Raw genomic sequence first — 14,630 nt, forward strand, 5'->3', positions numbered from 1 at the left:
ATTGCAGCAAATTGCCATCCCTTGTGACGCCAGACTGCCTGTCTTCAGAGACGAAGGATTTTGCGTAATTTGGCTCCATCCAAACAGAGCTTTCGCTTTTTAAGCCATCACCTTTTGCCATCGATCACCTTGCTTTGGAGAGAAGCCTTTGAGGAACTATCACTCACTACAGAGCTAATGTTGTTCTGGGCTGTGCTGGGGGCCAGAGGGCCCAGAGCAAGGGGAACATCTGTCTGGTCAGGCCTTCACCAGTCCATGTCTAGAGGATCATCTTGGGCTACAAGCCAGTGCATCTCTTCCCCCCTCCTCCCCCAGGGAAGGGAGAACTGACAGCCAGAACCTTGGGGATGACTTGATGAAGAGAGGCTCAGGGAGCGAGCCGGCCATGATCCAGGCAGAGGAAGAACTTGGCTCCATGCTCAGAGTGCCAAGCCAGGAGCCAGGGGCCTGGAGAAGGGTCTCCAGAAGGGGCTGGAGAAGGTATTCTGTTCAGGTGAAGGGGGAGCTCCATGCTGAGCTGCTCTCTCACTCAGAGATCCCATGATTAGTACATGGAGGGTTGAAGGATTTCAAGCTTTACTGAAGAACCAGATTCAGAGATTGCTAACTGACAGAACCTGGAGATCTCCCCCTCCTCTAAGTCCCCAGGCCTCTGTCCTCAGCTTGACATGTTTACTGGATGATTTGCAGGGAGCCAAGGAGACAGACGGCGCACTTAGAACAAACAGGATAGAAATGAACAGAGAGAAATGGAAAGGCTGAAAACTACCCATGACTCGTCTATAGGACCCGGGGGACCCGGCCTGATGCCCTTGCCTCAGAAGCTCCACCTTCCACCGGAGACTTTCCCGGTCCCCCCAAACGCTCCTGCTCGTCCTCTCAAGCCATCTTGTATTTGTTCTCTCTACATAAACCCTCCTCTCCCTCTCTTTAGAATGGAAACTTCTCAGGAGGAAGGCCTGACTCATGCTTTGGCTCTGCCAGGACAAGAGGCTCTGGAAATAAAGGCTATCTGACCAGAGCCAAGGCAGGGCAGGTCTGAGGTTCGACCTCCACCCCATCGGACAGGCCAGGAGACAAAAGAGTGAAATAACCGTTGGGGGAAGGGCTGTGGGAGGAAGGGTCTCAATGTGCCCTCCTAGTTGGCTAGCCATCACCTGCCATTCCTGAAACAGTCCGCATCCATACCAGAAAGTCACTAAATCATCTTATCCTCTGACTCAGTGACACTTAACATGTGAGTACTCCAAGGACAAGGACAGAAAGTGTCTCATGTCCAGGAAGATTTCTAGCTCTACTTTCTGCTGTTTCAAAGAACTGGAAACCAAGTGCATCTGCAGGGTGTTGGACTGTGTGCTCTGTCTTTCTCGGTATTCCCAGTGTTTAGGCTAGTGCTGGCACACAGTAGGTGCTTAATAAATGTTTTTTGAATTCAGAGTTATTTTACTGTGCAGTAAGAAATAAGTCACATACCAGATTCAGAGAAATACGGAGTCTTATATGAACTGATGCAAAATGAAGTTAACCAAAGCACAAGAACAAATCATTCAGTGACCAAAAATGAGGTCACTTGTTTTGGGGGAGGGGGAGGGAAGGAGAGAAAGAGTCGCAATTTTGACTTCAGCAGTGACTAATCTTGAATTCAAAAGGCTGAGAATCCAGAATTCCTGGGTTAGAACGGTGATGGAGCAGATGTACAGAACCAGACCCGAACTATTCTTTTTTTTTTTTTGTACTGAGGCAGTTGGGGTTAAGTGACTTGCTCAGTGTCACACAGCTAGAAGTGTGAAGTGTCTGAGGCCAGATTTGAACTCAGGTCCTCCTGACTTCAGGGCTGGTGCTCTATCCACTGCACCACCTAGTTGTCCCAAATCAGACCTATTCTTGTACACAACTAAGGTGTTGATTTTGTGTAACTATACACAATTTGTTACATGAGACAAGTGGAATGGGTAGTAAGAGACTTGGGGGAAAAAGTCATGACATTTCATTAATTGAAATTAAATTGAGTGCAAATTCCAACAAGTGTGGGCAGTTCTATTGACGTTCAGTTTTGTGTTTTCAATAAAACATTTAATCTTTTAAAAAATAAGGTGAAGTTGTCATGAAGCAAGAGTTAAAGAAATGCAAAACTGAAAAAAATATCAAGGAAGGTCCTCAGGTTTCACAGGGTGGCCACTTCCTCACTGGCCTTTTTCTGTGTTTTGGAGACTACCTTGAATTGTGATCAAAGCAATCCCCAGCAAAACAGCCATCCAGGCTCAGGTCCAAGCTCAACAAGCAAGAGTTCTGGGTAACGCAGGGACCCTGGCGATCTGGCTTTGCAGGGTCTCGACTGCTCGGCTACCTCTGACAAGGCTCTTGGACAGACATATAGCCGCTTACAACAGATTCCACATCAGTCATAATGAATTCTCAGGAGAAATTAGGACTGTGGAGGAGCTGTTACTATGTGCTGGAGTACATCCTCTTTTCTCTTCTCTGGGCCTCAGTTTCCATCTCTGTAATATTCAGGGGCAGATAGGCTAAATGATCTCTAAGGATTCCATTCAGGTTATGATTTGATACTCAGTAAAAGACCTAACGTTCCAGAAACAGGAAGAGATTCATTTGCTTACAGTCCCCAAACCGGAAAAACCATCAGGTTTACCTGTTCACCAAGGCAATGACTCACCTTGTCCCGCAGATGGTGTTCCGCTGCTTCAATATTCAAAGGATCATCAAAATTCAAAAGGTCCTTAAAATCAAGAGAAATGATGAGTTTGTGAATGTCATTTTTCTCTAAGTGATAGGTGATTGGGGGCAGGAACTACAGGGGACCCCAAGAGAGCCCAGACCTGATTCAGAGGGAGAAAGGGAAGAAAAGGCTCCACGGAAGCAGACCATCATGCTATGCTAACTTAGAATTCTCTGTTCAATATGAAAATGGGCATCACAAGGGTCATGTGATTCTCAGATAGATGGACTAAGGTGTAGTAGAAAAGTAATGCCCTAAGATCAAAGGACCTATGTGCAAATTCTAATTCAAATGAGAAAAGCAATTATTCTGTGAGCCTTAGAAGTACTTCAAATGTTGGTATGCCCCATGCTGGTGTCGTTTCTGGTGGTGAGATAAGTAGAAATTAATCTAAGAAAAGAAAGTGGAAATTTCTTAATTGTAAGACTTAATAAAGCCCTGTTTTGACAATATATTTACTTTCTTTCTTTCTTTTTTTTTTTTTTTGGACCGATTCACTTAGTATTCTGCTTTTTTCAGGCTAGAAATATGGTATAATAATGCCCAAAGAAGACAAAACTCCCCAAAGTTTGCTTCAGGAGGGCTGGGTATAGAAGAGACTGGCAGAATAAAGGGAGGGGGGAAATTAGTTAAATTTGCTCTTCTCTTTTAAGTTCTTCAAGGACAAACAAATGCCAAACATATTCTCCTCAACCCATCATTGCGATGTATTCTTGGGACACCATGTGATATATGACTTCTCTGTAAAATGAGCCTCCTTCTCCCAAAGGGATATTTGGAGTCAGCGCTGTGCTCCCAACCAAAGATTAGGCACCAAATCACTTTGCAGAGACAATCCCTTTAAATCACTAGGCAGAATGACCCTACAAAAACCAGGGCAAAAATGTATTACCCTAAGGGTGAAATCTCAGTGCAAATCATGTCCTTGTTGCACACTCTAGATCCCCCTGGGATTTGCCTGTCACAGTCCCCAAAGCCAGCAAGTGCCAGGAGGGTGATTTTAATGTGGGTCCTCCCACAGCCTGCCTCTGCCAAAGTTTTCTTCACTCCTGTGGTTTCTTAGAAACCCTGACTGTACAAGAGGACTCCAAGGCTATGGGTATACACTTCTTTAGAAACACATAAACCACCACAAAGCATACAAGCTTAAAAAAACCCTATTAGCTAATTTGGTTCAAAAAAAGAAAAATAAAACCCAAATTACTAGCATTGAAAAATTTTAAAAAGGTTAATTCACTCCAAAAGGAACTTATTAGAAACTATTTTGCCCAGTTATGTGTCAAAAACTCATAATCTAAATAAAATGGATGAATATTTACAAAAATATAAAATGTCCAGATGAACAGAACAAGAAACAGAGGAGTTAAATAACCCAAATCAGAAAAAGAAACTTCTTGAAGAAGCCAAAAATGAACTCCCCTGGAGGTGGGGGTAGGGAAAGAAAGAGAAGTGGGCAACCTTGGATGCAGACAGGTTTATAAATACAATCTATCAAATATTTAAAGTACAATTACTCACAACATTATAGAAAATATGTGGGAAAACAGGAAAAGAAGGAGCTCTACCAAATTCTTTCTTTTAGTGCTGAGGGAGTTGGGGTTAAGTGACTTGCCCAGGGTCCCACAGCTAGGAAGTGTTAAGTGCCTGAGACCAGATTTGAACTCAGGTCCTCCTGACCTCAGGGCTGGTGCTCTATCCACTGCACCATTCAGCTTTACCTTCTTTCTATGTTGTTAATATAGTCTTGATGCCTAAAGCATATACCATAATTTATTCAGTTAAACTCCAAATGAAAGTGGGAAATTTATAATTTTTTAATACTACTAAAAGTGCTGCTAGAAATATTTTTATACAGCTTTTCTTTTTTTCTGTGATCCCTTTGAAGCAAAAGCCTCACCTGGAGAATGGAGATAGCATACTATGTTATAATAATAATATATAATAAGTTATTATTTCGAGCTTTAACTAGGTTTTCAAAGGGCTTTCGAGTTTCCAGGCCACTGTAAAATGTGGCACAAAATCCAGCCTCAACCAGCTCCATCTGGGGCTCAATCAGTTCTCAATCAGCTCAGTATAGGCTGAAGCACAAATGCATGAAGGCAAAACTAAACCATCATCAGATAGTGAATGGTCCAACTTGCACAATTAAGTCACCTAAGGAAGCACTTAGAGTCACATCTCCCTTACCAAGAACCCTTGCCTGCCGGTGCCTTTTCCTCTAAGGCGATTCCCCATCTATTCTGATTTACCCTGTATATTCTAAGTGTATGTAGCCTTTCCCACTAGAATGTGAGCTACTTAAAGAAGGGTGTGGGGCTGCATTTTTGATTTCCTTCACAAGCTAATTGTACAATATTTCAGAGTCTGATTCTTTTTGTACAGCAAAATAACGGTCTAGTCATGTATACTTATTGTGTATCTAATTTATATTTTAATATATTTAACATCTACTGGTAAAAAAAAAAAAAAAAAAAAAAGGGTGTGGGGGGTGGATGTTTCCTTGTATCCCAGGGTTTGGCGCAGTCCTTGGTCCACAGGACCTACGACATGCTTGCTGGTTGCTTTTGCCTTGTCTTGCCCAGAATCAGACCCTTCCCCACTTCCTCACAACTCCCCCCATCAGTCTCTTCTCCCTTCCCCTCGCCTTTCTGTGCACCTCCCCTTTGTAGGATATAAGCTGGGAAAGGGCGGCCTTGCTTGCTAATATTTGCATCCCTGGTGTTTAGTGCAGCACGTGGCATTTAGTAAACATTAAATAACTCCTTTGGTCCTTTAGTAAACACTAAATAAATAAATAACTTAACTTTATTAAGTGCCTACTGTATGCCTTAGCACTAGGGACACAAACAAAGGCAAAAGACAGTTCCTGCTCTCAGCTTTGTACAAATGAGCTGTAGACAGGAGAAACAGGAATTAGGAAGAGAGAGAAGGCATTAGAATTCAAGGACCAGAGACAGAGATGAAGATTCACCACAAAATGATGGCTTTTCTGCCTGAAAACATTTCAAAAAATAAAATCCACTTCATTCTTCTTCTCCACTTTCTCCTTCCTTATGAAATTGTTCAGGGTCGGATCCCAGCAGGAAGTGCTGTTAAATTCCTGGGCCCAGGAGCACCTTCAATGTGCTGACGAATAGAACGTCATGAGAAATCATTCAATTCTCTGTCACTGACAATGCCTTTAAAAGGGAACTGTACATGACACTCAGGATTGTGAGAGTTGATGTAGAAGCTGCCTAATGCAGCTAAAGGAAGGCAGGATGGATCAGAAAACTTCCAGGGCCCAAGGCGGGGGCTTCCTTTTTAGTTCTGAAAACTGATCAGCAGCCACTGTGGAAGCCGAGTCCCTACGGGACTGTGTGAAAAAGCCGTAGACCCCGAATGCAAGTGCAGAAGCTGGGGTGGGGAGGGGGACGTGTATGGGCCAGGTGGCTTCAGAGAGACTGCAGAAGGCCCTGGACCAGCAGGGCGACGGAGACAGAGGCAGCGGAGGCTGTTTGGCAATGGTGCTGGTGTACATAGTGGGCAAGTCACTTGGAAGTTTCCGGTGCCGAGGAAATCACAGACAACTGGAAAACCGGCATGTGCTCGACTAATGTCTAAAATTAGTATGTAGGAGAATCAACAAAAAGTCACATGAAATTCATGATTATACTTACGGTAAATAAAGAGTTTAATCCCCACACAACATCCTGAAATTAAAAAAAATATATATATTACATTAGGCAACAGCAATTCATAAGGCAGACACATGCTACGTGACAACAAAATGGCCTCTGATAAGATTTCTCACTCCTAATAAGCAGATTAAAATAAGCCTTGCTTGGGACAAAACAACCTCCGGGCTGGTCGGGCTAAGCTGAGACAAGAATGGAGGCTGATGTACGACTGAGCAGTATCACAGCCTGACCAGGAGTCGGCTCTAAGGATTGTTTGGTCTGATATTTGGGGTCGGGGGCAAACTGCCAACGGAGACTCTGGTCTTCCTCCAGCAACTTCCCTTGTTAGCCATGGTAACTGACCACCACTCCCTGCTGCTTCTGGGGGCAGGGTAATGATTCAGAGAGGGAAAACTGCCTTCTTGGGGAAAGTAAAAATGTCTTTTTGATGGTTGAAAATCTGCCTTCTCTCCTTCCCTCTTCCTTGTCTGCTACACGTCCCTCCCTGGAAAGGTTCAAGGCAATGAGGTGCAAGGGTGAGAATCCCATCTGGAGACGGAGCGCCTCAGGCCTGACCCTGATCATTGCAGCCAAGCCCCTTTTCCTTTTGGACTCCCAGGCCTGTCCTTGGTTGAACAAGGGAGCTGGTCTGGGTGCCTCGGAATGGGGCCCTCCCGGCCTCCCCACTGCCTTCCTCCGCAGCTCCCCACTGCCTGCTGTTCCTTCCATCATTTCATTTCCCTTCTTGGGATTTTCTCCAGCTTCCTGAAGGCAGCGGTCACAATACCCCTTAGTATTCCAGGTATAGACAGGCTGTTGCTTATCAATTATTATAGATTTGTTTCTTTACTTGTACCTTATTGTTTCAGATCATCAAAACTCCTGACACTTTTCTGGGGCCCTGGGGCTCACAGAGGTCCCTTTAGTAGAACAGACTGAATCCCTGCCTGAGTCCTTGCCAATAACTGATTCATAACTAATTGCTCAAGTTCTTTTTCACACAAACTTGAAATTATACAAATGGAGTCTGTATGAACCTAAGCCCATGTGCCCTAACAGAGACATTTAGAGGACAAAGCAGGAAGGCAGCCGGCCCCCATGGAGAGGAGCTGCTTGTCTTGACACCATGTGGTGGCCACTCTGCCTGTGCCATAGAGAGGGGCTGCTGCCCTGTGGCACCCTGTTGCCATGCGGAATAGATGATACCTTGGAGTAGCCTGTCTTTTCCTCCCATCCCCCCATTTGGCTGGCACCTAGCAGAGAAGCCACAAAGGGCTCATGAGCAGTCAAAGCTGTCCCTTCTTCTGTGCACTCAAGGACTGAGGAGACCTCTCTGCCTCCTGTGCCTGGGCTTTGGCTCTTCACTGAAGCCCCCATTAAGTCACGGGTCCTGAGGGCTGTGAGCCCCAGAGGTGCAATCCAAGGAGAATGAGCAGCTGGACACTGGTGTCCCCCCTGAGTGGCCGATGAAGTCCCCCTCCCCCCTCCCTGGGTTTGGCTCTGCTTAATGTACAGAAGGGCCTGAGCATGAGGCTGGCAAAAGTTCATCCCCATGGTCAAGCCCTAGAGAAATGGAAACAGGAGTCACAAGTAACAGACTCTGGGAGACAGAATAGATCAAGACAACAAGAAATGATCTTGAAAAGAGAGCAGAAAATGTAAAAGACCCTGGAAAATGGGCCAAGTGAGACGCCTTGGTCTCTTGAAAGCCACTGGGGCAGAGGGAGGGCCTCTGGGTATGGGACTGTTAACCTGCCCAAGAGCTCATGCCCATGGAAGCCATCCCCTCCTAATTATGATACCGAGCAAAACCTGGCAGCCCTGACACGGAGGTTGCTCCCTCCTGTCCACAAAAAAAAAAAAAAAAAAAAAGCGGTGGGGCAATTTGAACTCAGGGTGAGCAGCCGTCCCAAAGCCCAGCCCCCCTGGCTGGGCTAATAAACTCCTTTTGTTGTATTTCCTAAGGATGCCTGACTGCCCGGGAGAGGCCGTAAGGAAAATTGTGTTCAACACCATGATCAAAAAATCTAAAAAGTCTCACTGTACTGCAGGATTCAAAAATGGAAGCCGCCAAGGGCTCCTAAAGCCAAGGGGCAAAAGGAAATTGGGAAGAATTCGCCAGCTGCCTCAGGAAAGTAACACCCCAAATGAAAATTCCTCAGAGCATCACTGCCCAAATCTGCGGCCTTCAAGTCGGAGAAAAAATATTCCAAAAAGTCAGAAACAGTTTAGGTATGAGGCTCTCAAACTGGGTCACTCAATATCTGGAAGCTTCTACTAGAAATAAGGAGAAATCTTGGGTTACAAGCCTACAAAAAGCAAAAGAAATGGGCCCACAACCATGAATGGCCTTGACCTGTCTGACCAAGTTGGAGGATCACCTTTCTTTCTTTCTTTTTGTTTTTGCTGAGGCAATTGGGGTTCAGTGACATGCCCAGGGTCACATAGCTAGAAAGTGTTGTGTCTGAGGGCAGATTGGAACTCGGGGACTCCCAACTTCAAGGCTGGTGCTCTATCCACTGCACCACCTAGCTGTCCCCAAGTTGGGATCATCTTATGGAAGAAAAATGGCAGGAATCCTTTTGCCTCTCTCTGTATCCTCAGGGCCTAGCACAATGTATAGCACATAGTAGGTGCTTAATAAATGTGGCTTAACTGATTACAGGAAATCCTGGAAAGCACCAACTGGTACCAATCAAAATGAGCAGAATCAGAACAATTTGTATGAGGACAAGAACAGGGCAACAAAAACCGGCTCCTGAAGACTTAAGAACTCTACAGGGAGCAACGAGCACCTGGCTCTCCATCGGATGGAGGATGAAGCACTGACTCACCTTTGGACAGAGCGGACAGCACAGAATAAGGCACACGTTTTGGACAAGGCTGCTGGGTAGAAGTGTTTTGCCTGACTACGTTTATTTGTCCTGATGGTTTTCTTTAGGTTCTACTTTAAATTGAAGGTGGGAAGGAAAGGTGAACAATAATAATGCTTCCCCAAAAGGCTGAAAATATTAAACAAATGCAAAGAAGAGAATAGGAGATTTGGCAGGAAGTGCAGCCCCGTGGGGCAGTTGTGCTTAATTATATGCTTTAAGAAATGGAAATGGTAAGAAATGGAAAGTCACAATTTCATATATAATACTGCTGTGCACAATGCTCCTTTTAAATGTTAAGCTCAGAAGAGAGAGAAAGGCTTCTGAAAGCACTAAGCTTTCTTAAATTAGAAACACTTCCTTGGTTACTCGGTCTGGTTCTTATTTCCCAGAAAAGTACTTTTTAAACCTGAACGGATATTGCAGATATTAATCTAGAGCTAAGAGGTGACTGATTAGAAATGAAAGTCTAATTAGTCTCCTTAATATCAATAAGGAGGGTGAGGGCCGCTCATTTTCTTAATAAGATGAATAGAAAGTCAAGGATTTATCATCCAAATTATTTTCACTCTTTCCTATCACAAGCCCTCCCTCATTTCTATCAAAACATCATCCTTTTAAATCCTGTTAATAAGCAGCTAGTGGCTTCACAGTGCAGAGTTCTGGGCTTGGAGTCAGGAAGCCTCCTCTCCCAGAGATAAAACCAGGTCTCAGACACCAAATGTGTGATCCCAAGCCAGTCCCTTCACTCTATTTGCCTCAATTTCCTCATCTGTAAAATGAGCTGAAAAGGAAATGGTAAACTCCTCTAATATCTCTGCCAAGAAAACCCCAAATAAGGATATGCCTGAAAGCAAGGAATCAAAACCTAGCAGGGACTCTCACTGGAAATAAATGGGAGAAGTGAAGAACATGCATCTGATAATTATCATCCTTACAAGAATGCTAATTTGCAAATACTTGAGGCCAATGAATGAAGAAACTTCTAATTGGATCTTAATTAAAAAGCGATCTTGAAAACTGCTTTTCACATAGTATGTGCTCAGAAATGCTTGTCGGATGTAGTTCTGACATTTTAGTTTTCTCAGAAATTCTAGGCTGTTTCCAAATCACTTATATTCTCAAGTAATCAGTGAAATAATTTAGATTTCAGGGAGGAAAGAATCACCTTTCAGGAAGTTGTTAATGTTTCCCTCCACCCCCATCTCTTCTGAATGATGAACCCTTAGTCTTGTTCTTCATGATGCAAGATCTGAGACTGAGGAGGATTCTGGGAAAACAGCAGAGTAGGTCAGTAAATTCCAAGCTCTCCCGATTTCCCCACAAATAGAACAAATTTGTGCCTCAAGGAGAACAGAGATGGATGAAAACTCAAGAAGACTTGGGTAGAACAGGGGTTCTCAGATACAACTTAAGAAGATCAGAAGAAGGACCCCAGGCTGGGATTAATCTGAGAGAAGTACAAACACCTCCGGGGCTAGCTCCACAGTAACACCAGAAGGGACCCCTGGGGCAAGCTGGGGGGACCTGGAGCTCAACAGGAACTGCAGAGACTGTCACCATCCCAACAGTTAGTGGAGGCAGGTTTGAGTCCTGGAAGACTGGGGGAACCTCAGCCAGGCTCCAATCAGGGAAGCAGCACAGAAAGGGAAGGAACCAGCACACTGGGTGTGGGGGGGAGGGGAGGAGAGAAAGGCAGGGATGCTGCTGGCTATGGGCACTAGCAGGAGAATGGAGTACTTGGTTTGGGGTTCCTAGTCAGAGGGGAAAGCAGAAGAGAAGCTTGAGCCACTATTCCCCTCCATCCTAGGATTAGAGGTGTTTACACTAATACCTCTTATTAAAAAAAAATAAACTGGAAAAGAAAAAAGAACCCAACCACAGAAACATATTATGGGAACAGGAAAGACCAAGGTTCATCTTCAGAGGACATTGAAGTTAAAAAAAAAAAGCTTTTACCTCAAAGAGTAACATGAAATGGCTTCCTGCCCACAGAATTTATAGAAGAACTCAAAAAAAAAAAAAAAATTTTGAAAACTCAAATGAGAAACACTGAGGAAAAATGAATAACTAAAAACCAATCAAGAAAAACAAGAAGATTAGGGAAAAAATGTTATCCAACTAGAAAAGGAGATACAGAATCTTAAAGAAGAAAATAATTCTTTGAAAATTAGAACTGGGCAAGAGGAAGTCCGTGAAGCTCTGAAAGACTAAGAAATAACAAACCAGATTATAAAGAATGAGAAAATGGAACAGAATGTGAAACATCTTATAAGAAAATGACAGCTCTGGACAACAAATCAAGAGGAGAAAATGTAACAATAACTGGACTGCCTGAAAGTTGTGACCAAAAAAAGAACCTTGACACAATAATGCAGGAAATAATCCAAGAAAACTGTCCTGGAATGATAGAACATGAGGGGAAAGTAGAAATAGGAAAAAAAAACAAAACCCACCAATCACCACCTCAACAAGGTCCTCTGTGGAAAACACAAAGGAACAAATTTGCTGCCAAATTTCAAAACCTCTAGATCAAAGAGAAAAATTTGCAAGAAACAAGGGAGAAACAAAACCAAACTAATTCAAATGCACTGGAGCTACAATGAGAATTGTACAGAACTTAGCAGCAACCACAATATAAGACTACACGTCCTGGGATCATATCTACTGACAATCTAAAGAAGTGGCCTATGGCCCCAAAATATCACATCCAGCAAAATTATCCATAATATTGAATGAGGAAAAAATGGACACTCGACAAACTTGCAGATTTTCAGGATTTTCTATCTGAACTTAATAGAAAATTTAACATGTAAGAGCCAATATCAAAGATAAATTTCAAGGAATTCCACATGGAAAAATGGTTTATGTTTTTTTCTTACATAAGAAATGAATACCATGTGTTTAAAACAGACATCAACAAAAGGGCAGCTCAGAAGAAAGACTAGCAGTGTTAAGGTAAAAACAGTAATGGTGTTATACAAACGAGGTACAGAGGTATTAGAGGAGGGAGAAGGGCTCTTAGTTCTGCAAACCTCTTCACATTGGGAGTGGGTTTAATAGGCAACACTACATATAGAATCATGAGGAGTACAGCACCCCCCAAAATCTATAAAGAAATTGGGGGGAGGGAAGGGGCAGCAACAGGGTGAGGGAAGATGGACAAGGGAAGGATCCTTGGGTCAGGGGAGGTTAAATAATAGCAAGGCAAGCCAAGGAGCAGAATTAAAGCAAAGAGTTAGCAGGGATAGAAAAGGGGTAGTGTGTGTGTGTGTGTGTCTACGGTAGGTAAATACAATTATATCTTTTCTTAACTGTAGCTTCCTTGGGGGTGGGGATGAAAGGGAGAAAAAAGAATAAAGTAAACAAAGTAAGCAGCAGAACCAAAGAACAATTTACAAAGAAGTAAGAAAAGACATACTCAGGAATATAATTACTTCTACTAATATATATGTATATATACTTTTTTCTCCCAGGATTCATCATATTTAGGAAGAGTATTAAAGGAGCTTCATACTTTGGGAAATAAGAGGAATTAAAAAGGAAAACCTTACAGCAAGACAAGGGTAATTTTATTATTATCAATTCCATCTATGCTTTGGGCTGGTGGATCTGGCTCCATGAGGTGGGGATCTGCAGAGGTGTTTCTTCCCGAGCTTACCGATGGCCCCCCTAGCCCACCCCAGCTCTGTTTGGGGCAAATACGCCGACATTCCCAGAATCCTGAACCCCCGGAACCGGAAGGGACCCCAGCCATGGCCCAGCCTGTCCTGCAGCTCAACAAGAATGCTCTCTGTACCAGAAGGGGGCTGAGTAACAAGGAGCCAGAGGTCACCCTGTCTTGGGTCACAAGGAGCGCATGCAGTGAATCCCTTCCCCCTCCCTCCGTTTTATCGCCACCTGCCCACTTAATCACCACCTAGGGAGAGAAGCAGGTGGAACACGTGCCTCCGGCCTCCCCCACCTGAGGTGGCCTCTGTTCCCGGCTCTGCACCAACGGGCCTCTCCAAGGTCACCAAGGACCCTTCCCAGCTCTCTCTCCCCCTGACCAACCCACCAGCGGCATCAGGGTGAGCATTTACAGATCAGAAATCAGCAAACATCACAAACGGGGCTTGGTTCATGGTCCAGACTTAAGAAAGCGATGGAGGTTAAAAGCCGCTTGTTAAACATTTCCCGGGGCTCCCTGGTCTTCCTTCTCCTCCGTTGCCTTTCCCCCCAATAATTCCCTGGGACCGTTTCTCTGGCGACGCTGCCAGGGCGGCCTTCTCTGCAGCCGTCTCTCCCCGTCCTCACGGCCTCCCTCCGTGTCCCAGGCCCCCAAGCTCCCGCCAGCGCCACGGTCCCGGGCACCCCTCCCCAACTGCGTCCTGCCGTAAGAGGCAGACGGGAGCCTCCGCCCCGCGCCGACATCGGGCCACAGCTGGGCCGGCCCTGCCTGCCTGGGCATTAAGGAGCCGGGGCCAGGTTTTGAGTGCCGTACTCTCTGCCCCCCAGGCGGCCGCCCCAGGACCTCGGGGAACGGCCGCGCCGCCGGGTCCCTCAGCGCAGGGCGCCCCAAAGGCTTAGTTTAGGAACGACGGCGTTCTGTGCCCCGAGAACGGCTCCGTCCGCTGGGACTGCGCGCAGCGTTTACCAGTCGGGGCCCGTTTGGACCCCGGCCACTTGTAAAAGATGCTGGTCCCCCCCCCCCCCAGTGGGTATTTTGTTCTCATCCGGGGAAGAAGGAAGACACTGTGTGAGGAGCCGAGGAAAGGACCGCGGGAAGAACCGGCGGCCGCGGGGATGCGGCCGTGCAGACAGCGGGCTTGGAGGCGCGGCCCGAGGAGGAGGACGGCGGGGCCGGGGCTGACGCACCGGGAGCTTCGCACACTCAGCTGGGCCACAAAGGGAAGGGCGGCGAGGTCGGTGGCGCCCCGAGATCTCTCAGGCGGGAAGACGGGGAGGGGGATGGAAGTCGGAGCTGAGCCCGAGGAAGGGGCGTGGCTGCCGCCCGCATCCTCTCCACCTTCCCCCGCGGCTCGGCTCCTTGCTCTTTGGTGCCCCCTGCGGGCTGAGCGTCCGCAGAGCAGGCGAGAGCTGCGGAGCCCGGGGGGGGGGGGGGGGGGGGGGGGGGGGGGGGGGGGGGGGGGGGAGAAAAGCGGCCTCTGCAGCCCCGCCCCATGCGGGCGGGGGACCCTGATGAGCGCCCGCACCCCGCTTTCACCGCGAGAGCCCCTGAGCGGAGCCCGGCGCCCAGCTCGGGCTCAGCATGAAGGCCTGAAGGCCGCGGGAGAACGGCTCGTGGGCGTGAGGCAGCCTCAGAGCCGGGCGCCGCCCGCCAGCCCGATTCGGGGGCACTTTCTTCAGGCCCCGCTGACC

At 46.3% G+C, this 14,630-nt stretch overlaps 1 protein-coding gene across 2 annotated transcripts in view; it reads right to left on the reverse strand.

The window, feature by feature from the left end:
• Positions 1-14,630, reverse strand: part of UBE2F (ubiquitin conjugating enzyme E2 F (putative)) — a 90,143-nt gene that overhangs the window by 4,903 nt on the left and 70,610 nt on the right. For both annotated transcript variants that reach the window (XM_031968212.1, XM_031968213.1), the window contains exons 8-9: positions 6,397-6,429; positions 2,675-2,737 (exon numbers count right to left, since the gene is read on the reverse strand). In XM_031968212.1, coding sequence (XP_031824072.1) covers positions 2,675-2,737; positions 6,397-6,429 — 96 coding nt within the window. The remainder of the gene's footprint in view (positions 1-2,674; positions 2,738-6,396; positions 6,430-14,630) is intronic.

The sequence above is a fragment of the Sarcophilus harrisii genome, chromosome 4 (genome assembly GCF_902635505.1).
Source record: "Sarcophilus harrisii chromosome 4, mSarHar1.11, whole genome shotgun sequence".
Classification (NCBI taxonomy): Eukaryota; Metazoa; Chordata; class Mammalia; order Dasyuromorphia; family Dasyuridae; genus Sarcophilus; species Sarcophilus harrisii.